This window comes from Cavia porcellus, unplaced genomic scaffold (assembly GCF_034190915.1).
Source record: "Cavia porcellus strain 051 isolate PalLab524CR breed Dunkin Hartley unplaced genomic scaffold, mCavPor4.1 scaffold_6, whole genome shotgun sequence".
In the NCBI taxonomy this organism is placed as follows: Eukaryota; Metazoa; Chordata; class Mammalia; order Rodentia; family Caviidae; genus Cavia; species Cavia porcellus.
Window position 1 is genome coordinate 85,780,832 of NW_026947489.1, and position 25,881 is coordinate 85,806,712.

General features: G+C 34.2%; 1 protein-coding gene across 6 annotated transcripts in view; it reads right to left on the bottom strand.

Annotated features, from left to right (window-relative positions):
• The window catches only part of Stxbp4 (syntaxin binding protein 4), a 166,123-nt gene that overhangs the window by 106,666 nt on the left and 33,576 nt on the right, over positions 1 to 25,881 (bottom strand). For 5 of the 6 annotated variants that reach the window (XM_063251295.1, XM_003466829.5, XM_063251293.1 and 2 more), the window contains 5 exons: positions 24,873 to 24,951; positions 19,525 to 19,619; positions 14,999 to 15,095; positions 12,038 to 12,129; positions 1,557 to 1,646 (listed from right to left, as the gene is read on the bottom strand). In XM_063251295.1, coding sequence (XP_063107365.1) covers positions 1,557 to 1,646; positions 12,038 to 12,129; positions 14,999 to 15,095; positions 19,525 to 19,619; positions 24,873 to 24,951 — 453 coding nt within the window. The remainder of the gene's footprint in view (positions 1 to 1,556; positions 1,647 to 12,037; positions 12,130 to 14,998; positions 15,096 to 19,524; positions 19,620 to 24,872; positions 24,952 to 25,881) is intronic. The other variant, XM_013149495.3, reaches the window with a different exon arrangement.

Sequence of the window (25,881 nt, forward strand, 5' to 3'; positions counted from 1 at the left end):
CTAACATTGGGAGAAATTTCTAACAGAATTGAATGCCAATTGATTGTTAAAACCAAATGTATGACTTCATCTAAAGCCTTATTACCCCAAAATGTGGAAAGATAGTGATTTCAAAGTTACAAAATATATAAAGTATTTTTGTAGTAGAATGCTAATACATTTGAAAGGAATGTGAATTGGCAAAGTCTTTTTAAAAGGAATCTGGTAACATATAGAAAATGCTAGTGTCCATATCCTTTCCTATAACAATTCCACTGTCAGATTTATATTCTGGAGTACTTTCACAATTTCCCAAAGATACTTCGTCAAAGCTAGAGAAGGTGAGATTTTTAATAGTGAGAAACTAGAAACAGAGTAAATATGTATCAAGAGGAAGCTGGCTAAATTACGTAGGATAGAACTATTTAGAGATTCATTCAGAAGAACATAATAAATCTGTAATATTAACCTGGAAAGCTGTCCATGATTTAATTCTAACAAAGACGGTAAGTTGTAAAAGGTATGGATGTATGCAGTTATCTATGCAAATGTTGAAACATATACATAATGTTCTTAACATTCTTTTCTTTTTTTCCCCCACTGTTTAAACTTTCAGTTGCATGTTCACAGCAAAATTGAGAGGATAGTACAGAAAGTTCCCATATAGTCTCTGGCCCGACATATATACATTTATTTCTTAAAATAGAATCAGCTGTGCTCAGAAATTCTCTGAAAGGGTGAGCAGGATATTTTTAACAATAGCTTCTTCTAGAGGTTGGAATTGTAAGAACTAATAAAACAAGAAAATTTGCTTCCTTTTTTGGAGTAAAGAATTTATTTCAACAAAAGCAAAATAGTAAGCCAATTTCATGCATTTAACAGAGTAATTTAAAAATATGTATGTCAATGGTCAATTAAAGGTACCTAGAGTAATTATATTGCTATTCTTGAAAGTTGGGCAAATATAATGGGCTTGATATACATTGTGATCCAGTTTAAATTTCATACTCGACTAAAAGCAGAATAAATATATATAAAGAGAATGAACATGTTACAGTACATTTGGAACATGTATGTTCTGTGCCCCCTCAAATACGTTGCCTTAATTTTAAATTACATTGGCAAAACATGGTGTCCCTTAAAGTATGGCCTTACACATGGCAAGAAAGGAATTTCTCAGTGAGCGTGAGAGTATTCCAGCTGTCCCAGCTTGCTTTGTCAGCTACTCATCTAAATTCTGCTACTGCCACAGATACGAAAGGGAAGAAAGGTATAGAAGTAGCCAGGTGAGAAGGCATGAGCAAAACCACTCTTCTCACCAAGTGTTACGTGGGTATTCAGAAGTAGAAATAAAAAAGGTATATAGAGGAAAAACTCTATAAATTCCAATTAAAGAAAGAATATACTTCTATTTGATGTTAATATATATATATATATATATATATATATATATATTTTTTTTTTTTTAACCAAACTGAGTCTCAATAGTCCTGTTCAGAATCCAACGCAGGATTCCCTTTTTTCTTTTCTTTTTTCTTTTTCCTAAAGAAATATAAAGAATCTAAACTGGAAGTTACCTTAAGTATATTCACTTCTTCCAAGGCAGCATCTCTTTCACATTTAAGTTTTTCCACTTCATCTGCTTTTAAAGAATCACAGGGCAGAAGCTGTCAACATTCAAATATAAGACAAAAGTTACACATTAGATGCTAATTGTGACAATGCAAGAATCCTTTCTGATTACTCTTAAGCTTCTGCATTCTAATAAGAAAATCTGTTTTGTTACTTTGGAGTTGTTTGATTCCATATAAGAGAATATTAAAGAAATCTGGGCATTTTTATTTATTTAGCTCAACTTTGCATGGGTGCTTATTATAATAGAATTTGGATGACTAAAGGATATACGTTAGTCTGTTGTTACCTTTATGATTTTTATTTTAACAACATAATTTTCCTTAAAGACCTAAATTTCATGACTTTGTTTATAATGTCAAATAGACTTTAGGAGTTATCCATCTAAATCATTCCCTAAACACATTCATACTAAGAGTTAGAGAAACACTGTGTATTATCAGCTAACCTACTTTACATGAACCCAGTAAAGCATATTTACTACTTTTGCATCTGATTTTAACCAATGCACATAACACAATGGCCAAATGGATTGAAAATATTCCTGTACAGAAACTATGAATGGAAGACGCTATTGGTAATTCATTTACAAATAATAATAATAACAAAATAGCAGAAACTACAATTTCTCTTACATCCAGCATAATCTCTTTGACAGTCAATTGTAAGATTAAAAACAATAATAATATAACCAATGGTAAATCCTAGTTTAATTAAAACCATTTTCTAAGTGGAAGCTATAATATAAATAAAAATAAGTATAGAACTATAAAGGATTAAGAGGAAGAAGAGATTGTTAGGTATTATTTTAAAGAAAGGCCTTCTAACCAGGACAGGCAAATTCAGGAGAAGACAGCTAATCAAACTGTAGATAATATTAATTATTTATTGAAAACTTACTATGGGTGAATACATTGCCAAGGGCCATATATATATATATATATATATATATATATATATATCCGATATTAAAGCCTTGTAATAACCTTACTGCCATTTTATAGAAAAGCAAACAAGTCTAGGGTGCCACAGCCAATAAATGGCTACTTTAGGATTCCAACTAAAAGTCTTCCACCACACTGCGTGGATTTTACTATCCAATAAAAATCACAGGGTAATAGACATGCCAAATTCACATTGTATTGTAAACCCAAGAAAACAAAGGTAGTATTTTTCCCTCCTAAACATAACTGATTCTTTTTACCTGCCTCATTGACATTTGGGTATCTATGGTCATTGTCTACAACTGATACTATTACATATTCTTCACCTATCTTTGTTACTCTATTTTCTCAGGCGTACTCAATCCATATACTCATCAGAATCTATTCCTAAACAGTTTTAGATTAGTTTTAAACACATTTTCAAATGTAACACCATTTCCAAATTATGATCCACAGGATACAAATTAATATTATGCAAAAGTAAAATTGAGTGGCAGTGGTAGAGAAAAAAAAAACAAAAACAAAAACAAAAACAAAAAACCTTCTGCCCTACCTGGCTTCCAGTAGAACTCCCGTACTTCAAATCCTGTAGCTTTTTACTTGTTTTATATTATCTTATGTTTAAATAACTATTGTCTGTCTGCCAAGCACAACCTAGGAAACAGTTACTCAAGATTCCTATGGGTCTATTTCTTAGTTGAAGAAGTGAAATAAGAGAATTCAAAAACTTAAACAAATTTTAGACAACAGAGCTATGACAATTTACTAAGACAAGTCATGGGTTGAGATTTTAAAGGTAATTATGGACATTGGAGTTTGACATCATGGAAACGAATCACACATAAAAGAATCCATTTGGGGAGACATAACAGTAGACTGAAAAGTGCCCGGACAAACCATGATATAAAATCATGTTTTAGGTTCATTCTAGTTTGGAATACCCAGCAAAAGCTACCGTTTGAAAAGCCTGTCATGCTCACTGATGTTTTATAAAGTGCTATTAAAATGCACTTCCACTTCTACTAAGCAAGCAGCAAATGAAAAGAATTACTGCTACTTGACAGACACTTGTCCCAAGTCTATTTCCAACTACTGACCTCCAAGAGACACTGATGGCCACTGGACCGTGTTGACCAAATCCAGCTTCTCTTCTCCTCCTCTGTTGCTTCATGACTATCATTTTAGTTATTTTTAATTTATGGTCATTCTTGTTAGTTACTATTCCAACATTCACATTCCTTAACCTCAATTCATCTTTTGTAGAATAAAATAATAACCACTTACTTTATTGGTAGGTCTTTCTATTAGGAAACTACTCAATTATATCCTTTCCAGATGAAACTATTTTTAACTGCATCATTCTATTCACCCAAACATTTCTGTGTAACCCTTTTTCTCTTTCCATTTCCCTGCTTACTGCTTTAAACCTTTCCTCCCAGCCATATATCTCTAAAATGGTAACTTAGAATTTTATCATTAAAACTGCCAACAATGCAAATGCCCCACCAACTTTCTTAACCTCTTCATTCCATGTAACACTGTTTTTTGAATGTGTTTTTTGAGTCCTCTAAATGTAATACCCTATGACTCATTATCTGAATATGTAGACTGTTATCAAGGACTTCTTTTCATTTTCTTTGCCTGAGGGAAGAGATAGGAAGTTCATGAGATTCGTTCCTTTCCTTTAAGAACTGAGCAAAATAAAGTTCACTCTCACATGTGCACTATCACTCCCCTAATGTTCCCAAATCTCTTGTGATGTGTAGTTCTTTATTGTTAATGTCCTGCAGTTATTTGTAGGTGTCAGTGCGTTCAATTTACTCTTGCTAAAGCACAACTGAGCATCTTCTCCAGTGGCTCTCACATCCAGTGTCAGCAAGTCCTACTAACAAAACCAACTGCTACGTGGGTTTTTGTTTTCAGTAAATATCCTAGACCTGTCACTTCTTTCCATTCTTTCTGCCTTCACTATAGTTCTTCACTATAGCTTTTATCATTGTGCATCTGGATTCTCTCCATAGGCCCTAAACTGGACTACCCACCATCAGTTTCATTCCTTTCCTGGATAAATGCCACATTCAATTACTCATTCTTGACGATAGCACTATTCTCCTTAATGAGTTTTGAGTACTGTATGAAATATAAACTTTTACACTTAATATTCACCTTTTAAAGCCTAACTTGTTGTCTCCATGTACCTAATTATCTTTTTGAGGAAAAAAGTAGATTCCTCTCTGCTTCCAGTCACATCCTCTCTTCTACCTCTTGAGCACACAGAACTCATCTTTTAAAATTAATTCAGAAGTCAACTGTGTTATGAATCTTCCCCACATGCAAGCTCGATTGCCATTACAGCCTTATCACACGGTATATTTTTGACATATTTATTTGTGTACTTGACTTTTCCATACACTACGCAGACCAAGTTTTATCCATCTTAATAACATATGTCATGGCACCTAACAGCATGACATGTTCAATATATATCTGGTGTTCTATAGATGAGTCTTCGGGGAAGAAGTTATTAAGTGCTTACCGCTATATACGGTGACGAACACCATTTATGTCATGACCCAGGGTAAATAAAACATTACTCAATCTCATCACATACAATGCACTTTGATATTTTCATTCTACTCTATCTATTTCATTTGCTAATATGGTGTTTACAAAATAGCAACATGATTTAACAGGAGCCCAAATTGTGAAATGCCTACGTTAGGGAATTTACAGTGTTCTTGCTGTGATTTGAAGATAACCCATTCATGACACTTGCTTAGCCTGATAAAACCATACTTTCCAGGGCACTGTGGGCTGCTGTGGCTGAGCTCGGCACATGCCTGAAAGTGGGCTCCGACCTTGCCTTTTCTGGGCATAGCCTTGTGCCAGCAGCAGGTGCAGAACTGTGGGGGATTTTTTTTAATATAGCAATGATGATTAGAATCACAGCAAGCTGTATGTATTTTTGGTCCTAAATGGCATACTCTTCTAAACTGAAGAGCTCATTGTCAAATAAACCCAAGTTGGACTGACTTACACTGACTTGGCAATTCCTATTTAAAAGATAGCATCTCAGGAAATTATATGAGTCAGAGAAAATAATGAGCAAAAGAAGCTAGTTACCAAAGATTACATAGTCTAGAATTCCATTGGTTATGAAGTCCCAGAACAGACAAAAGGAACCCATGCTGTTACAACTCTCGAAATAGTGGTTCCAACAGGAGGTGGGGATGAATGGCAGCTGACTGGGAAGCTGGCAAGGAAGAGACTTTTGTGGGATGGGTGATTCCACCTGAGACATGAGACAGAGACTGGAAATTTATTTAATTGTACACTCATGGATTCTGCACTTACTACGTGTACATTATATTTCAGTAAAAAGCTTTAGAACTAAATTGAGAAAAAGAAGCCTATCTTTATCAGCCAATAAAAGGGGCAGATGTGAGAAAAAGACAAGCATCTCTAGCAAAAGGATCATAAACTTGACTCTGCTGTTAGTGTATCGAGATGGCAGAGGGGCGGCCATAGTGGAATTTCCCTGCTCTCACAAACTGTCAGCATTCTCAACCACAGACCAATTGATACATATCAGAGGCAGCATTACATTGGTTTTTAATTTAAAAACAGTTGAAAGTTATACTAAAAGTAATAAGTTGCTTTTTTATTTGTTTTTGGTAACTCACTAGATCAGTAGTGAATATTCTTACTGAACTGGGACATCACCCATTAGGTGATAGATTTGTGAGACTGAATTTTTAATAAATAGAACTGAATATTATTAAATAAGGATTCCATGCATGTGTAAAAAGTAAAGGGTGTTCTCAGAGACTTGTGTTTTAGTTATAAGCGTGTGGTTTAAAAAAATACTCATATTGTGACTCAAACAAACAAAAAAAAAAACACCTCCACAAAAATGAAAAAAAAAAAAAAAAGAGCCAACGCTTGACAATATTTTCTATGTGGTGACAACCAGAACACAACAAATAGAATTTTACAAATTTGCGTGGTAATGCACAACATTTTGATCTGAAGCCACAACAGGAAATCACTGGCAATTACCATCAGCACTGTGCTTTTGCTATCAAAGTATCACCCACTGAATACATTCTTATCTGCCCTAAAATCATGTTAGTCAGAAGGAAGGAAATTACTAATTCGGAGCATGAGTGTCTTTGCAGCTGCTGAAAAACCTCTGCATGCTCATACAACTCCCCTCTTCAATGCATGTCGAAAGCCACTTCTGTGGGCTGGTAGCTTTGAGAACTGTTTGGCAGGAAGAAACAATGCTCTCCTATTGACATTAGGTGGGTAATTCAGGTACCCAACATTTGAATCAGCAGAAAGAAAACTGTGCAACTGCGCTTCAGTTCTGCTTTATTAAAAGCTACATAATAAGTTGCAAAAAATCAGTGCCTCAATTCTGGGAAAACTGGGTGATCTCCTGAAGGTTAGAGTGTACTTAGGTTTTTGAGTGGTTGCAATGAACAAGACAGTCAGCAATAAAAGAAGCTGCTTACTTTAAAAAAAAAAGTGGCTTGAAACATTAAAAAGAAGGTGAATAAACAATTTTTTAAATGAAGGAAGGAGATTTATTTTGGCCAATAAATCAAGCATATATTCTGTATTTCTGAAACTATCTAATTAATAACAAACAATAATCAAACTTCTTTGACAATGGATATTACTTAAAAACAGCAGGGCTATGGTTTGCAGTTAACCCACAGGGAAACTCAGCCCCTGGCATGGCAGTGTTGAGGTGGTAGATAAGAGGTGGGAGACAGTGATAGATCACTGATCGGAGGCTTCCTGTCTCTGGATACGTATTCTCCATTCCACTTGGGCCCCATTCTTTGGACACAATCTGCCCTACTCACCATGGGTGGAATTAATGCCATTCTCCTCCTATCCAATTGTAGACATTAGCTGCAGAGCTGCTAAATAACATTTTTTCTTTATAAAGTTAACCTTCCTCAGGGATGTTGTTATAGTAACAGAAAACACACTAATGTAAGTAGAATATCAAATGTAACAATGAGGTAACAGGGCAATTTTGGTTCCTAAAGTTGAACTAGAAGAAAAAATTATTAGAAATACAAAAAACCTTATTTTCTTGCTTCAATTTAAAAACTATTAGTAGCATTTAAGGTACCTGATTCACTGTTATTCATTTAAAAATAGATTTGGGTACAAAATAAAAAATAGAAGTAAACAAATATAAGCATAGGACAATATCAGCAATTCAAAAAGGGTGTCAGAACAAAAAATACTGAAGACTTTCTGGAAAATAAAGCAACATGGTTGCCAGATATAAGGTGAATACCTAGAAACCTATTGGATTTTCATTAAAAAAGAAATGAATCTTAAATTTTGAAAAGATACTACTTATTATAATGGCCACAAAAACATAAGAAAACTGATCAATTAACCCTATAAGAGATCAATAAAACCTTTCATAGCAAACATACATAAAACGCATTCAATGACATCTAAGAAGGTATACATAAATGAAGAGCCAAGAGATAGTCATAGGAAGATTTAAATTTTTAAAGATGTTCATTTTTCCCAGGATAATGTATAAATTCAATAATGGAAGATTTTTGGTGAAATTCATAAGAACAAGATGAGGAAAAATTACATAAAACAATGTTTTAAAAGAACAGCAAGAGGGGCATGGGAGTTTAGAGAAATGTTAGCCAAAGAAGAAATAGACTCCATGATAGTTAACTGCTGGGTCAGCCTGAATAAGAAGCTCCCCATTGGATTAGCATAGCTGTGAGTTATGATTGAATGGATTTACTGAAGGCAGAAGACCCACCCTGGGTGTGAGTGGCACTGACCAATAGGCTTGTGGACTGGCTGGAATAAGTGAGTGGCACTGACCAATTGGCTTGTGGACTGGTTGGAATAAGTGAGTGGCACCGACCAATGGGCTTATGGACTGGTTGGAATAAGTGAGTGGCACTGACCAATGGGCTTGTGGACTGGATGGAATAAAAGAGATAGCAAAAGGAAAGCAACTTCTGTCCATCTGCCACATCATGAACTGTTTCTCCTCTGCCATCTCCCTCAGCCATGCTGCCCAGGCTTGCAGCCAGCTGATTGTGGACTGAAAGCTGTTCAAACTGAGCCAGAAAAGACCTGTCCTCTTTTAATTTATGGGTGTTAGGTATTTTGTCCCAGCAATGATCTATCCTTTATACAACATGGTCACCAGTTAGTGACAATGTATTCTATTCTGCAAATGGCTCCAAGTGGGTTTTAATTGTTCCAATAAAAAAATAAATATGTGAGGTAATGTGTATGTTAATTAGCTTAATAAAACCACTTCATAATGTCCACATTCTAAAACATGTGGCAATGATAAATATATACATTTTATTTGTCAATTAAAAACTCACAAATACATAAACAAAAAAGGTAAACAAGCTTTTTCAAATAAGACTTTTAAAGCAAAAAAATAACCCTCCAAACAAGTCCACAGAAATGCCTATGCAAATATGAAAGTTTTATAAATGACAGAACTGGATTCCACATAATCCATCACAGTAAAATACAAACTTATATTTTAGGAGTTATCTTTAAAGCTAATCTAGCAAAATTTACATATTTCTAATGTTTAATCATATACTGATAATATCAAGGATTATAATTTGATCCTGAAGAAAATTTTATTATGAAAAGATGTTTGAAAACAAAGAACTAAAATTTTATTCATTTAAATTTTTGTAGTGAAATGGTAGGTGGCTTTTTTTTTTTTTTTTTTTTTTTTCTTTGTTTTTATTTTGTCTTTTTGATACAGGGTCCTGCTATACAGTTCCGGCTGGCCTTGAACTCACTTCGTAGCCCAGGCTGGTCTGTCCAAGGGTCCTCATGCCTTGCCTCAGCCTCCTGAGTGCTGGCATTAAGGGCATGCACCACCACAGCCAGCCTCTAGTGAAAGGGTAGAATAATCACAAAGGTAACATTCTAGGACTAAATGGAATAGAAATAAGAACTAATAAAGGACTTTTGGAGACAGAAAAAGTTTACTCATGAACTTTCTTTAAAAATTATGTAGTATTGAAAGTCTACTGTATATTTTTAAAAGTTATATAACAATTTTCTTATTAAAAAAAGAAAAATAATTATAATCTTGGAAATAAAACCAAAACACCAACCAAAAGAATGCTAGTATAACTACACTGTAAGGCTAAGTTGAAAAAGCCAGAAACTTTTAAAGATAAAAAGATTCAATATCTTGTAAGGCTATAATAATTCAAAAATTATTTATCCATACCTAATAATACAGTCTCACGACTTGGGAAACAAAATTAACAAAACTGACAACAAAAAAATGTTGAAAGTGAATAAAGAAATAGAAAACTTGAAAACATGATTAACAGCCTGAATCTAACAGGCATATGGGAACCACTGTGCTTCACACTTGCAGAATATGCATGCATTTCAACAGAGAGGGAATAATTTATTATAAGCATAATTTATATGGTCAAATAATTAATATCATATAGTGTACATCTCTAACCACAGTAGAATCACACTAAATGTAAAAATCCAAAAGGGAACAATACAACTATAAATTCTCTAAAACTTAAACAAGATCAAAATATGGGTCAAAGAAATAACCATATAGAAATACTACATATTAAACTATGGCTTATCAAAATTTATGGGTGGCGTTACCATGTAAAAATTTATTGTGTGATATATTTTAAAAATCAGATCAAAGATCTAAAAGAATTCATGTTAATTTTTGATAAATTCAGTATCTTGATAAAGCAAAAATTTTTCTAGGAAGATACATATTAACAAACGTGAAAGAAAAGGACATAATTTGAGCAGGATAATAACCATACCTCATTAATTAAAAAGTAGGAAAAATCTCTTCTTCTAAAACAATCTGAGCTGAGACTGACAGATCAATATTTTTAAATTTCAAAAACAAAAACCAGATAAAGCTTCTATTATTCAAATTTTTCCAGAGAAATGAAAATAAGAAAAGTTAAGAAGTATAATGATCCAATAATTATAAAACTTATTTTAGGCTGTTTTGCTACTCCTCTTTATCAGGATTCAAAACAAGTAAAATTTTTAAAAGAAAAGATTTAATTAATTTTGAATGTCTATCTAGAAACATGCAAGAAAAACAATCATAGAATGATTGAACAAGGGAATCAGGTACGAGGGTTTCATTCAACATAAGCATCCTACAAATTGTTATCTTTACTAATAAATTCAAAATGTAATAATGAAAATAAAAATATCATTTTCATCATGAATGTGGTATACTTAGCGATTAAGAGAAAATATGAAAGACATATATGGAGCAAGTTATAATTTTCTCTTGTAAAAAAAGATCTAAATGAACAGAAATGCCACATTCAATTGTTTCCAAACCATTCTCTAAGTGCAATGCAATTTTAATAAAAAGGTCTCATGAATTATTATTATTATGGCAAAATAATTCTAAGAATCATTTAGAATATTAAAACCAAGAAGTTAAGAAAAGAAATGAAGATTTTTTAACATGATAATTTATGATGAATCTAGTATATCAAGCTATAGTAACTGAAATAATAATGCATGGAAGATATAAATGGATCCATGAGTACAGTGGTAGTCTAGAAACACCTGTACATCTAGACAAAAATTTAGCATAAGACAGTTTACATTTCAAGTCAAAGGAAGAATGGGTAGTTAAATAAATGATACCAGCACAAGGAGGATAAGTAGTCATACATGCACAAACAAGAATACATTTTAGCAAATTAAATATGTAAGTCACACATAAATTGGGAAGCAGATCTTCCTTAAATAATACAGTACCAAAAATCCATAATAAAGAGGAGGGAAAGATTTGACAACATAAATGTCAAAGTTCTGATGAAGAAATAAATGATTTATGAAGTTACTAAACTTCAAAATCCCACTTTCCATAAAATATATAAACAATTTATGTTGTTAAAAGGGCAAAGAGTAGTTGCCCTAATTTTAGGAGCAAGGGGGGTTGTAGCTAGTAACTGAAAATGAATAGGGTGTAGACTATCACAGTCCTGGTATATAGCTGTTTAATATTATCTTTTCTGAGACTGGTTCAGACTGTAATATTTTACAGGCTATACTCTCATGACATGAGGACATTACAGTGAGTTCAAACACATTAGAATAGACACATACAAAGCACTTTTGTGCCTAGCTAACTAGTCATGCTCTGCATTCTTCCCTATAACAAACTGCTGATACTGGTGATTTTTAGAGCAGGGGCTAGAACAGGGAGCTAAAAAGGGTGAAGGCTGAAAATAATCAAAATGAACTCTTACCTTTGTGTTTAACTGTAGTTTTTAATTTAACCATGGAGCATGTGCTATTCATACATTTTTTTTAAAAAGCAGTAAAAAATTTTAAAAAGCCTATATATGTGATCCCTATCATTTAAGACTTATAATTTATGTTTAATTAAGACAATTATACAGGGCATACTCTACCTGTGAATCTAACAGATTGGAAATTTCTTGTACACCAACATTTACTTCATCCAATTGCAAGCAAAACAAATTTCTGGCAACCTGGACAAAATCTAAAATGAACACATTTCAGTAAAGAACACAACATTTAACCTCATCGCAATAACTTCTTTTTCTGTGTGACACTAAAGCAGTGTTATTAATGATTCAAATTTAATTTACATGAATTAGGTTAAAATAATACTGACTGAAGTAACAGGGAAGTATAAGCTCAAATAAGAACTTGGTTTTATCTTACTTTAGTTAACTTTGTTGGAGTTAATAAGTCAATTAAGATAATGATAAGGCAAACACACACGTCATATGTTATGGTTTGTGTCCAGATGTCCCTCCAAAGCCTCGTATAGTCACGGAGTTTTATTGGAGGTGGCTGAATCTAAAACATGTGACTGATTCCTGGTGCAGCGCTGGGATTAAAGGTGAATGATTGCGGGAGCAATCCCATTAGGGTACCGCCCCAATCCTTGTAGTCTCCATAAGGGCAGAAAGATGCTGTTAAGCCCTCTGCTTGTTGCTCTTGTCTTCTTCCTGTCAAGAACTGTTTCCCTTCTGGGATGCCCCTCTGCCAAGCCAAGATGCCTTGTAACCAGCTGATTATGGACTGAAACTCCTACAAACTGTAAGTCAACAAATCTTTCCCCCTTTAATTATAGGCGTCAGGTCTCAGCAATCCAAAAAAGTAACTCTGACATCATATATATTTATTCTCCATCATGTATATTTATTCTCTACTTGTACTACAAGTAGAACTTTCTCTGAAATAGGACAATATTATGATTTTTGGCTTTTCCACCTGAAAGAATGTGATGTTTACTAAGAACAGCAGCTGCTGATATTTAAGTAGCAGCTATTATATGCCAGGCATGTTGCTTAGCAATTTTTTCTGTAGCAATCTTCTGAGGGAGGTCCTTGTTTTCTCTCCACTTTATAGATGAATATATAACTATCTTAGGTTGGCCAAAGCCACTTGGTAAATAAGCAGCAGCTTCTTTAGATACCATGACTGACAAATCCTCTGGGCATTCTTAAGTATTTTGAATTTTAGCTATTATATTTTTAATTTCCAAGGATCCTTTCAAGTTTCCCCTGATTGTTCCTATTTTATAACTTCATGCTGTTATTTCATGAATGCATTTTGCTGGGAATATAGCTCAGCAGTATAAGTGCCTGTCTGGCAAGTGTAAGGTCCTGAGTTCAATTCCCAGTAAAAAGAAAAAAAAAAAGTGAAGAAGTTTAAGCATGAATGCATTTATTATCTTGATTTATCTTCTTAAAGATGTTAACTATAGTTTTTCTGAAGGTCTCTTTGCCTCTTTATCATTCTTTTTTTGTCTGAGGTCTTTTTTATGTATATCTGGTACTTGTGGGCTATATAACTTATGTTGGAGGATTTCCCCACATATGTGGTAACCCTTGGCTGTAAATTTATAATTAAGATTCAGATTCAGTCGCTAAAAAAGTTAGTTGGTTGATTACCGATACTGGTTGGTACCCCAAAAAAAAAGAAAAAAGAAAAAACAGTTTGCTGGAAATTCTGCGTACAGAACTTGCCTTATGAAATGGCAGATTAAATGATAGGGCAGTCCGCTGCATCAGTTGACATTTTGTTCAGCTTCTTTCCAGCGAATCCTACACCCTCCCGCCTATGATCATAGATATGGCTGCAGATTTCACTGAGCAATATGGTGTATGTGAGGAGCACTGACTCACTGTACACTCCCCCAGCTCTCTCGCTGCTAGCAACTCTGCATCCATACTCCCGTGGTTTAACTTCTAAGGAAAGAGACTTCTTTTCCCAGGAGGTGTAAGGGAGTGGTAGGTGCAGGACTGCTTGAGAAGGGGCAGGGGAATAAGAGCATGCATAATTCTCCTTGGAAACACTGCTAAAAATTATTTCATGTCATATGTGCTGCCTAAGCCTAGGCTTTTGAAATGTGCTTCATTCCCAAAGGCCAGCCAGCTTGTTCCCTGTAGTAATTTTCCGAAGTCTTTCTTTACAGGCCTCTGCTCATTGACTCACCTACTGGATTTTCTTATCTACTTTCTGTCCTTAAATACTGTGCTTTGTTGATGCAGATATTCTGTTTGGTGCTCTTACCATTTTGGCATGATTTTCACTCACTAACACACTAAAATGTGAATTTTTTAAAAATAGTACAGGTATTACAACAATGATACAATACTACAGCTGTTATATAAGAAAAAAATACAACAATGCTGTCAAGGAGAGAAAACATTGTTCCATTCAAATACTACTTGAGGCAGAATGAACAAATGTGTAAAATATCTCTGCAAAAGGTTTTATCAATATGTACCAAAAGTCCATTGTGAGGATTTATCCTAAGGAACAAAAACAGTTTCATTAAAAAATATACAGATTTATAATTAAATAAATAAGATAAACTATCATATTTATTTATAAATAAATAAATATGATAATATGATAATAAACATAAGATTTGTAATATCAGCCACCAAGAAACCATTAAAATTGCTGTCAAAGGTTAAATATTAATTTACATGGAACGTTATGCTGCTTCTAAGAATAATTATATAGCACTACACTAATATTTGTATTAGCTGAAAAAAAGGAACCAGAAGTAACCTCACAGCAGTGAGATTAGGACTTCAATATTTTATACTATTTATTACTAAAGCAATGCTAATGTAATAAATAAAAAAGAATCTGCTACAGCAATGATGCTTTAGAGCTGAAAGGTTCCAATAAAGTGGTCCTTTCTGCCGACCCAGCCAGGCTAGCTCCTCTAGTTCAGCTTTGAGAGTACTAATCAGGAACTTGAAGAACATGTGTTTTAACCTCTTGTTTTTCTGGCAAAGAACAGGTACTCCTAATGAAAACGGGTCACAATAAATCTCTCACCGAGTTTCTGTGACAGCATAACATCATGAGCCTAGCATTACCTCCAAAAGACACTGTCCCCTTTGAATCTGTCTGTACTTGCTGTCGCAGGGCTTGGTGCTGGTCCTCTGTGGGCTCAATACCAAGGTATTTTAGAGCCTGGAAGGAAAAGCACTCGTGACAATCAATTTTTTTTTAAATTGCCAAAGAATAAATCTTTTCTTTCAAACTCAGTGAGGAAAAAAAAAAACTCAACATTAAGAACAGTAACCAGAATTAGATGCCCAAGGAGACTCTACCGACCGCTGATGGATCAAGTGACCATAAGAGACTTCCTCAGCATTCCACCATCACTCAATATTTTTTTTCTAAGCTAGTATATAGTTCTAGAACCAAAAGTCAAACTGTTTCTTAGTTTACTTGACTTGGCAGAAGAAAAACAAGGGAGTCCTGTTAAAGTCAGACTTACAAGTTACACTCAAAAATACGAATAGTTTTTGGTTATTACCCTACCTTTGAAAACAAATGTGAAGTTGACAGGAGTTGACTTAAGTAGGAAATATTATAATTTTTGGTTTATTTGGAAGCAGGCTTACACACATACTACACATACCCTCAAGCCCCCACTTGTCTTCATCGGGTGCTCTGATTATGGGTAAGGTGCCCATTCATCAGTGAAAGCTCCAAGGCTACCAGCTGTGTTCCACTGTTCATCCTCTCTTTGCCACAGAACCAACAAGTTTTCAGCTGGAAATGCTGCCATTCCAGGAAGCCTATTTCAAAAGTAATGCTATGCACTCCTATTCTCTTTTCCTTCTATCTATTGGCTTAGTAAGAGGGAGAGGAAGTTACAGAAGAGGAAGAGAGGGAGAAATAAAAGAAAAGCATTGCTGGAATTTGAGCTGAAACTTTGATTTATTAAGGTACCTCAATAAAGATGGTCCCTGCTCCAGCGACTGAAATGTAGGTCCTCGACTCTGTGCCAGCTCTGGATTACTATTTTTCAGGCTTCTTTTTGTGTAAGAAATAAACTTCTAATGCAAACAAGTATTATTTTGTGTCCTCTAGCTAGAGACAGCAAAAGTGAATGCATAGGGACCAATGAGATGCCCTATTACTGGATTCCAAGAAGAATATATACAGTGTCAGTCAATCACATCCGAACTTAGAGATAGGGAAAGTTTATTATTGGTAATTAACTCTTGCAATTTTCATTCTCATTTGGAATATGTGTAGTCATTCATCATTCCATTCACCAAATATTTATTTGGTACTTCCTATTGGTCAGGCACAAATTTATTTATAATGGATTAGGCAAGTGGCGTAATCTATAGTCCCTACACTCAGAGAGAGTCTATGGGGTATATAGCCTAGTAACACAAGTGCAAAGTCCTGAGTTTGATTACTAGTACCAAAAAAAAGTTTGTGGTCTGTAGTGTGAGAATAACATTAGTTATGGTAATTAAATATGTAACTTAATACAACTTTGCACAAGATACAGTATAGCAAAAAAAAAAAAAAAAAAAAAACAAAAAACCTACTGGTTAATGTACAGGAATGTAACTGGGCACCGTGAAAGAAAGAGATAGGGACAATATCAAGAAACATAAAGTTTCTTAAGCTTAGTTTACCATCATCTGCTTGCTCTGTCAAAATCAAGATTTATTGATCTTGTATCACATGGAATAGTAATTTTTAGCTTCTGTGTTTTTTCTTCTAAAAATGGCCCAAATATGAAAAGCAGAATAATTCAAAGAATGTCCATTTATTGACTCTTATTATAGGCAGCTAAGTTAGAAATAAATATATAGTCGGAGAGGGGCTGAGGCCTCAGGAAAGTCAGCAGAAAATAAAGACATCAGAATTGTGGCTGGAGGGACACAGAAAAAGGCCAGGGTTCGAGATACAAATGCATTATCTCCCAAGGATAAGCAGGAAGTTGAAACTATACTGTAACTAGCATCACTTGGTCCAGGAAGTTCAGGTAGGCATCTGTTGCACAGGTGGTGGCCAGGGTATCTGGATCCACCCCTTTTCAAAAACACCTTTGTTCTTCCCATGTACCCTTCCCTTTTTCCCTGTACCCTCACTTCCCTTTTGGATCAATATTAGCTAAGCAGCTATACCTGTAATCCCATAGGTTGAGTGTAGTTTGACCCACGCTGTATGTGCATTGTGACTTTGCTGTATTAACTACCCCTGACCAAGGGCCTCAGTGACAGTCCACTTTGGGGACTCTCCTGTCTCTCAGGAGCTCTCTCTCAATAAAGCTTTCCTACTTTTAGCCTCCACTGTCCCTCAGAAATTACTCTTAGCTATTTCAGGGACACAAACTTGGCACATCTGACATCTAGAAGGTTGAGACTTATACTCCCATGCCACTCATCAAATACACATTGCTATTTGCTTGAAATTTATATACAAATTTAAAAAAAACAAAAGTTACAGATTCAGTTGAAAGTTTTCTCCAGTATTCTTTAGCAATAAATATTATCCTCAGGGTAGTATATTCTTGCTGCCCATAATTTGATGTTATTTATTTTATAAGCATGTATACCCTCAATGATGTGCATTCTAATCCTGTACACTTAAAATTTTACATGAACAACATAATCTAAAAGGATAACTCAGGGCCAAGGATATTGCTCGGTGGCACAGTGCCTGCCTGATAAGTGCGGGTTCTGAGTTTGATTCCTGGTACCCTCCCCACCAAAAAAAATATAATAATAATAAAGAAAAAGTAAGTCTTTTTACTTCACTTTATGATTTTACAACTGTTCAATATTATCTGCAAAACTAGTTCACTTATTTTAACTATAAATGATACCTGATTATATGGGTATATTATAACATGTTTACAATTTTCTGATTGATGGGCTTTCACAATTCCTTGAATCAGTTTTTTTAATAACAAAACATTATACACGTCTTCTTTTATAGTTGCATGAAGATTTCTTGATTTCTCTATAGTACAGAATATCCTTCAAAAAGGAAGAGTTGAGTGATGGAGTGATACACATTGTGAACTTATTAGACGTGGTTGGGTTTTTCTCTACATCAGTTGTACCCGTCTATGTATACCAATAGTATATAAACATTCTTATTTAACAGAATTTGTTTTTACACTTTCATTTTTTATCAAATGTTGAATGTGAAATAGTATGTTGTTAATTTGAATTTTCCAAATTACAATTGAGATTAAACATCTATATTTATTAGTGGCACTCTTGACTCATGAGTCATTTAGAAATATGTTTAAAATTTTCAAATGTAGAGTTTTAAAGATGTATCTTTTGTTACTGATTAGAAATCTGGAGGCAATGTTCTAGTATTTATAACCAAAACTGTTTCTAGATACTGCCAGCTCTCCCAAGAAGAACACATGACTCTAGTCCTTTTTTTTTGTCTTTTTTTAATTGGTACCAGGGATTGAACTCACGACCACACACTTGCAAGGCAGGTGCTTATGCAATCTCTTATAATTAGCTAAGTCAGGACAAAAGAGGTGGAATTGGGCCAGCAGTTGAATAACAGATAAGATTCAAATTTGCAATGAGAACGATAACACCATAGGACCAAGAAAGGTAGAGACATGAAATAAGTGCAAGGTGTCTTTATCCTGGCTATGGAATTTTATTTTATTTTATTTATTTATTTATTTATTTGTACCAAGGATCAAACTCACAACCTCGCGCTTGCCAGGCAGGTGCTTATGCACTGAGCTACATCTCCAGCAATTTCAGATTCTTTCTAAAATGTAGAAAAACATTACTCATAAAAGTTCACAGGAAGGTAGAGATTATTGCTCTCCAGGAATAAATCCATTTTACATTAAAAAAAAAAACCTGATGAGAAATTTTAAAGCATGCTGCCACCTTTAATTTTTCTTTTCACATCATTGTAAGTTTCGTTTACGTAAGATCTCTCTGGGACTGTTTCTTGGTGCTGAGTACACTGTTCCAGTTTTTTTTTTTTTTTTTTTTTAATCTATTTATTTCTTAAAAATTTTTTGAGACAGAGCCTCGGTTTGTAGTTCAGGCTGGCTTCGAACTCACTATGTAGCACAGGCTGCCCTTGTATGACTGGTGATTTTCCTGGCTCAGTCTCCAAAGGGCTGGAATTACAGGTTTGTGTCACCCTATCTGGATTTTTTTAGATTTAGTGGGCACCTGACTTTTTATTCTTTAGGATTTAGAAATCCTATACTTTTTGAAAAATTGAGCAAATGAATCAAGTATTATTTCATTGCATTTACTGCTCTTATACACAAAGCCTAATGTATGCTGGCTTAACTCATTCCACTGGGTCTAGATTGCAAATATCATTTATGTCTTATTGCCAGAGAGAAAGAAAAACTGATTTGTCTGCGTGTCAATTTAGCTACAAAAGGTTTTACTTCTATTTGGGACCACTGAACCCTAGGAGCTGCTAAATTGAAACAGTAATTAAATAATTTAAATCCTAACTGCTATTCATTTAATTGTAAATAAGTAGGAAACTGACTCTAGCACTTTCTCCTCTCAGAATATGAGACTGCTTCTTTCCTGTTATTGCCCTACGAAGAAAAATGAAAACTGAAGGAATTTACCATTTCCAGTTTCTCTGCCTTAAGGCGAACAGAAGGATTTAGGGAAATCTTCTTTCCTCGTGGTCCATAATTATCAGTGCGGGCAGGAGCGAGATCTAAAAGACAACAGGGTGCTCATTAATTGGAGACTTAATTGGGTTAGAACTTTTCATTTGACAGGATGTGCTTTGGCCTCCTGCTGTTCAAAAGTAATTCTCGTTAATCAGTTGGCAGTTTTCACTTTTGTTTTCATGATTTTTTTTTTTTTTTTTTTTTTTTTTTGCTGTAGGCTTAATATGTACCACCACATAAATCAGCTTTACTTGAGCTCTACAAGATACATAAAAAGAGTATCCAATTATCCACCATGGAAGTCTATGGAAATAATAACCTGAAAGACAAATACACATCTTACGACTATGACCACCATCATAATAACTTATTCCCCTTTTTGTTAAAAAAAAAAAAAAAAAGTAAAATTGTATCAAAGATTCAAAAAGATCCATGATTTTGTTGTGTGAATTTTGGAAAGGTTCTGGAAAAATTCATAAATGAAAATCACCTTAAATTTGTAGATAAAGTATGATATAGACAGAGAACTTTTTGAGCTAAAAATCTTGTCTCCTTTTATAGAAGGGCAAGTAACATACAGAGACTTTGAAGAGAATAACATACCTCTTGCCTATTTTCCTATACCTTTTCGGTGTATGACCTGAACACGTACGTAGGGCCTTTGTCCTTGTTGCAGGAATAAGAAATTGGGAGGCACAAGAGGCTAGAGCTTAAAAAATTATTTGTTTCAATGTGCCAAAGTTTGTGAAACAAATTTCTATAATTTATGTCAATCCTTGCCATCTAAATTGTCACTATTCTAAATACACTCTTAAATGGTATTTTACTAGTTCTACATAGAAACAAGAGGAAGAGAAAAACTTTTTAAAATGTCACATCTTTATGCAGTGTTTTAATTTTTTTATTTCTCAGAGCATCTGTCTCTAAGTACAAAATGATTTGCATTCTCTTTCTTAAGAACATAAGAAGCGCATATGAAAATAAATAGTCTTCCTCTAAACCTTTAACACATCCTCAACATTCTATGTAAAATCTTTAATATAGCTTATAGGTGTCAAGATTATAAAAAAAAAATGGTTACTGACTTTTAGCTCCAAGTGAAATTAAACCTTGAGAAAGATTGGGTTTAGTATAACCGAATCTATAATTCTGGTAAAAGCAAGAAACTCTCCTCTGTTATTATGACACCTAATTGTGGACCAAGGGATAAAAAATATTTTTTTCTCTTAGAAGCAGTTCTATAGTGAACCCAAAGCTTGGCATAAAAGATCACTGAAATGGTATGGAAGACCAAACCATGGATTATTCTTCATCTTGTGAGACTTGACTTCTAGTTTGGAGTTTGCCCTGACATTAATGGACACAAACATTAGAGGGAATGTCCTAGCTAAAGCTTCCAAGACTAACTAGGTGCTTGAATTACTCAACTTAAGTGTGAATGGAAGAGATGAAGAGAAGATTGAACAAGAGGCCAAGAGGAGAAAGAGAGACAGACAAAGACACACCATGACAACATCACTGTCACTTACATTTTCCTCTACTTGGGCATAAAAAAATTGTTTCTAAAAGAAATAACAAAAAATTAGCTCCTGTGTGCTGATTTCTAGCCATACAATGAATTAATTACTGTACATATGTAAGCTCATTTATCTTCACCATCCTAATGACACAGGTGTTACTATTCCCATCCCAAAGACCAAGACCCGAAAAGGTACAGATATTGGCCCAGTCTCATACAACTAATATGTGACAATGTAAGGATTCTAATATCTTATGACTTGACCAAAAAAGCATTCTCATATGTCAATATCTTTTATTATCATTTTCTCATCTGTAAAGTAGAAAGAATAAAACTGATCACCCCTAAGAGCTGTCAAGTGAAAATCAATAAAATCAAAGGAAAATATTATAAAATATAAAGTACTGTTAATGTTCACACAGAGACGCTGTGTCAATTGATGGTTTAGTGTAAAACTATATTAACCTCCCATTTAACAGTATGCAGTCATGGCTTAATGAAATCTTGGCTTTCGTTTTTGTTTTTCTTTTTTCAGCCTATTTCAACTAAACCTTTACTTTTGAACTCAAACCTTCAGAGGGTCTTGCATGAAACTATGACACCTTGTCAACCAACAAGAGCTTGACCTGAGAAGCCCCTCGCAGTGACACCAGTTTATCCGCCAGTGGCATCTCTACCCCCACCTCCAGCTTTTCACCTGCTCCGCTCTGAAGTGAGACATTTCAAAGTACAGCTTAGTACTCTCCTGGATTTTCTGTCCCTAGTCCTCCTTTTAGGAGCAGAAGCAAGGGAATGTTTATAAGGGAAATATTAACACCATTTTGTTAATTTCATGAACCTCTGGAGAATATTTTCCCTCACCAGTATTTTGCTTCCAAAGACTTCACACAGAAGAATCAAGGCTTGTGCTGTTGTTAAGCTAATGACTGTATTTCTTAATCCCTTGAGAAATGCCTTCAGCATCCTTTTAGCTGACAAACTTATGTTATTCAATTTATGGCAACAGTAAACAACTCTGAATTCTGAAATAAACTTATATTCTAGCAGAGTTTTAAAAATACACAGGTATTAAACTTATTTTTAAAATTCTACCAATTTATCCTTTGGGATGATTTTGAGATGGGAACAGTGGTAGAAAGAGCACCTCTTAAATTTTTGTTGAGGTTAACATTAAAACTTTTTATATTTTTTGAATAAATACCAACTTACTAAAAGAGTCTAGAAATAATAGTAAAGAATCTAATTTGGGAACAACCTATACTTACGAAATTATAACAGAAAAATCACAAGGTGGACAAGTTACTTATTGATAATTTAGAGTTGAGTTTGTTTTTCCCTGCCTCCCTACCTGCCCAGAAATACCTCAACCACTAAATTTATGTGAAAGCTAGAAATTGGGACTGAGTTAATGCTATTTCTTCCCTAGAAAAATGTTCTGTTTCAATTGCATTTCAATGTACTTTTTATACAACTTACACAATCACATATATTTTTTCATTAGCTATTTCTCTGTTATAAAATCTAGCATGACTTCTTACAGTGACTAGTGTAAAACCCCTTCACCTTATTCATATGACAGACCTCTTTTTCTTGAACCAGATCTGCCTCTCAGGGTCACTTGCCACCTACCTCCACATCCTAACCCTGTATTTCTGCTCATAGTACTCCCTTGTTGCAGGTGATCTGTCTGCATGCCACTTGCTTAAAGATTTGGAACTCCTGCCAAGAGACTTGTTTTTTATTCTGGGGATTGAATTCAGGGCCTTTACACTGAGCCACCTCCTCAATTTTTTCCTTATTTTTTAATTTTGAGGCAGGGCCTCCATAACTTGCCACAGGCAGAAATTTGCAGCCCTTCTGCCTCAGGTACCCAGAGTGCTGCTGAGAGATTTTTCTAAATTAATTTCTGTGTATTGTGATAAATCCCTTACTATGTGCTAATTTGGGGGATCAGAGGGAGGATACAACATTCAGTTAAGTGCTAAAAGCTTTTACTTCTATTTTAGAAATACGCTCTAAAATAGTATCTCGGCTACATGCTACTTTACGGTTCTATAATATTAATATAACAGCAAAATTTGCTGAGCACATACTGTGTACCAGTTACAATGCTAAGTACTTGGCATGTACAAGCTTATTTAACCCTTACAAGCCCAGGGGGCAACTACTTCAGGGTTACAGAGCTAGTGAGCTGGGAGCCAGCATTTGAATGTCTGAGTTTGCATTGCAAACCTGGTAGTAGCCACTGCACCCTCCCTCCCCCATGATTAAGACTACTATGCCTTCCCTTAGTCCACTTGATTAATGTCTTTAAATTATTCATGCAAAGTGGTTACAAAAACAATACATATATATGTGTGTGTACATAAACAATATGTATTTTAAGGTTTTTTCTAATTTAAATACTGAAACATTTTAACTTGCGAGTCATTTTATAATATGCTGCTAAGCATCTCATAGAAAAATCCTAAGTCCTTTATCATTCCTACTATACTGTCTTCTATACATGTAATATATGTAGCAAATGCTGAATAAATACATAGCTGAAAGAAGCAATAAGTGGTTTCATTAATTGAAGAACTAAAAACACTGCATAACATTACATAACCAATGGTTTATGATAAAATCAAGGAATAAAGGGCCTTGACTTCAGTAGCCACTTTGATCCACATCTCTTCAAACTGTTGACTTCATTTGTCTTTTTCTTTTTACATGGGTTCCCAGTTTAAAATAAAACAGTGTTATCAAGAAACTGAGCATTAATTATGTAAAGACTGTTAACAAAGTTCCTAAGAGTTAACAAATCTCAGATGTATTTTCATTTTGGCTAAAAAGTACTACTAACTCATTGGTAAATACTACCCCCAAGTTAGAGGAAAATATGAAGTCTAGCATATATTTCTGTAAAGTTTGGTAGATCTGAGGTGGGGTGGAGGTTTTACTGGAGATTGAATCCAAGGCCTGAACCATGTGCTCTGCTGCTGGGATATACCTCCAGCCCATGGTTAGCAGCTATTTAATTCAAACTAACTCTCTTTATTTTGACATTATTATCTAGATAATTCTATTAAAAATTAAAAATTATGGGTAGCAATTTTCTCTGTAATTTAGCAACACGTGATTGGCATTTTGTTTATGCTAAATAATTTAACTGTTGTTTTGTTAAACTTACAGAAATAAGTTCAAGGAAAGGATGTTTTTCTTGATATTTGACTCAATAAGCACTTTATATTTTGAGAATAACCCTTTTTTATGGGTACTTTGATAAGTTCTGCTTTATTGTTTTACAAAGTCAGTAAATCATTTCAGAGTGAGTAAAGACCAGTAATACTGGATCCATAATATTGATCTTTCCTAATTTACGTCTATATGATTCCTTCCAAAATAAATAAACAAATCAGTTCTTTTCTGAAGCTGTGCATTTTTTTATAATGTGTGTCTTGAAAGGTACACATATTATACCCCATTAATATGTCATTAACGGGTCAAAGCAACCTAATCTAGAGTCACAGGTGTTTTCATTATTTAGTTTCAACATTTCATTAATGAAGATACCTTCAGAGACACTCACGGTAATGCACCTTTTAAAATTTCAACCCTTTGTTCAAGGAAATTTCCAATAAAAGTCAAAATCAAACAGGGATCACTAGATAACACATTCTGTCTTGCTCTTTTATTCATGGAAGGAAAAAAGATATAATGCAATTATTATGTTCTATTCATCAAGAGAGAGTAATTGAAAAAAATAGCAAGAAAGAGGAATTAAACGTGTATTTACCTGAAGTAGCCATATGGGTAGCAGTGCTGTCCGAAGAAGTAACTGGAATACATTCTGTTTTTTCACATCCAGTTTTTGTCTGTGAAAGAAAGTGAGGAACATGCGACGTCATTTTCCAAAGTAGGTCAAAGACCAGACTAGACGTTCACACTCCCATAAAAAGAATGGTTAAAGAGATTAAAGCGATATCCCAGAAATACAAATCCTCTAAAATTTTGGTACAATCATCTTCAAATAAAGCATTTCAGAATTAAAGGTCAGAACTACTTTCAGCTCTACTGTGTCCTAGGATAACAAAAGATAAGGCCAAGTACCTTGTTTTTCAAAGACATCATAAATCTAAATGACAAAGTGTAAGAAGCCAACAGAAAACCTTATACCCTATCTCTGAACAGTATGTATCAAATTACTCTTAAAGAATTTATTCCATTGCCTGAAAGCAGTTTCCTGCATTATCTTATAACTAGCACACATTTAAAGAATATATACTCTATTTTATAAATAACTTTTAGGACAATATAGCTCTTGGAATTGGTTGTATTATTTTGATATTAGAAATTCCCATTTTTTATAACTACAATAGAGAAAACTGTTTACTAGTGTACACACATGAAGGCAATAGCCACCTTGACTAGGGGTTAGGATTAGCTTCATTGTATAGTAAACAAGCTAAGGTGTGGGGTGGGGAACAGTCGCCTAGCATTTATCAGGCAGAAAATAAAAATGATAATTAACTGGTCCATGTTAGAGACTACCTGAAACTAAATATTATGTTCTTATAGTTCTGAGTGATGTGTTGTATCCTCATGGTAGCACTTTGCCATGATAATACTGTCTAACTGATTATACTTCTAGACATAGAATACTTTGGTCTGAAAAATTATGATTATTGACAATGCAACATAAAAGTCTAAACCAGGAAAAAAAAAAAAAGAAACCTTCCAAGGAAATATTAACCTGTTAACAGAGTTCCTGAAATTATAGTTCTGTATCTATTTCACCATCAGAA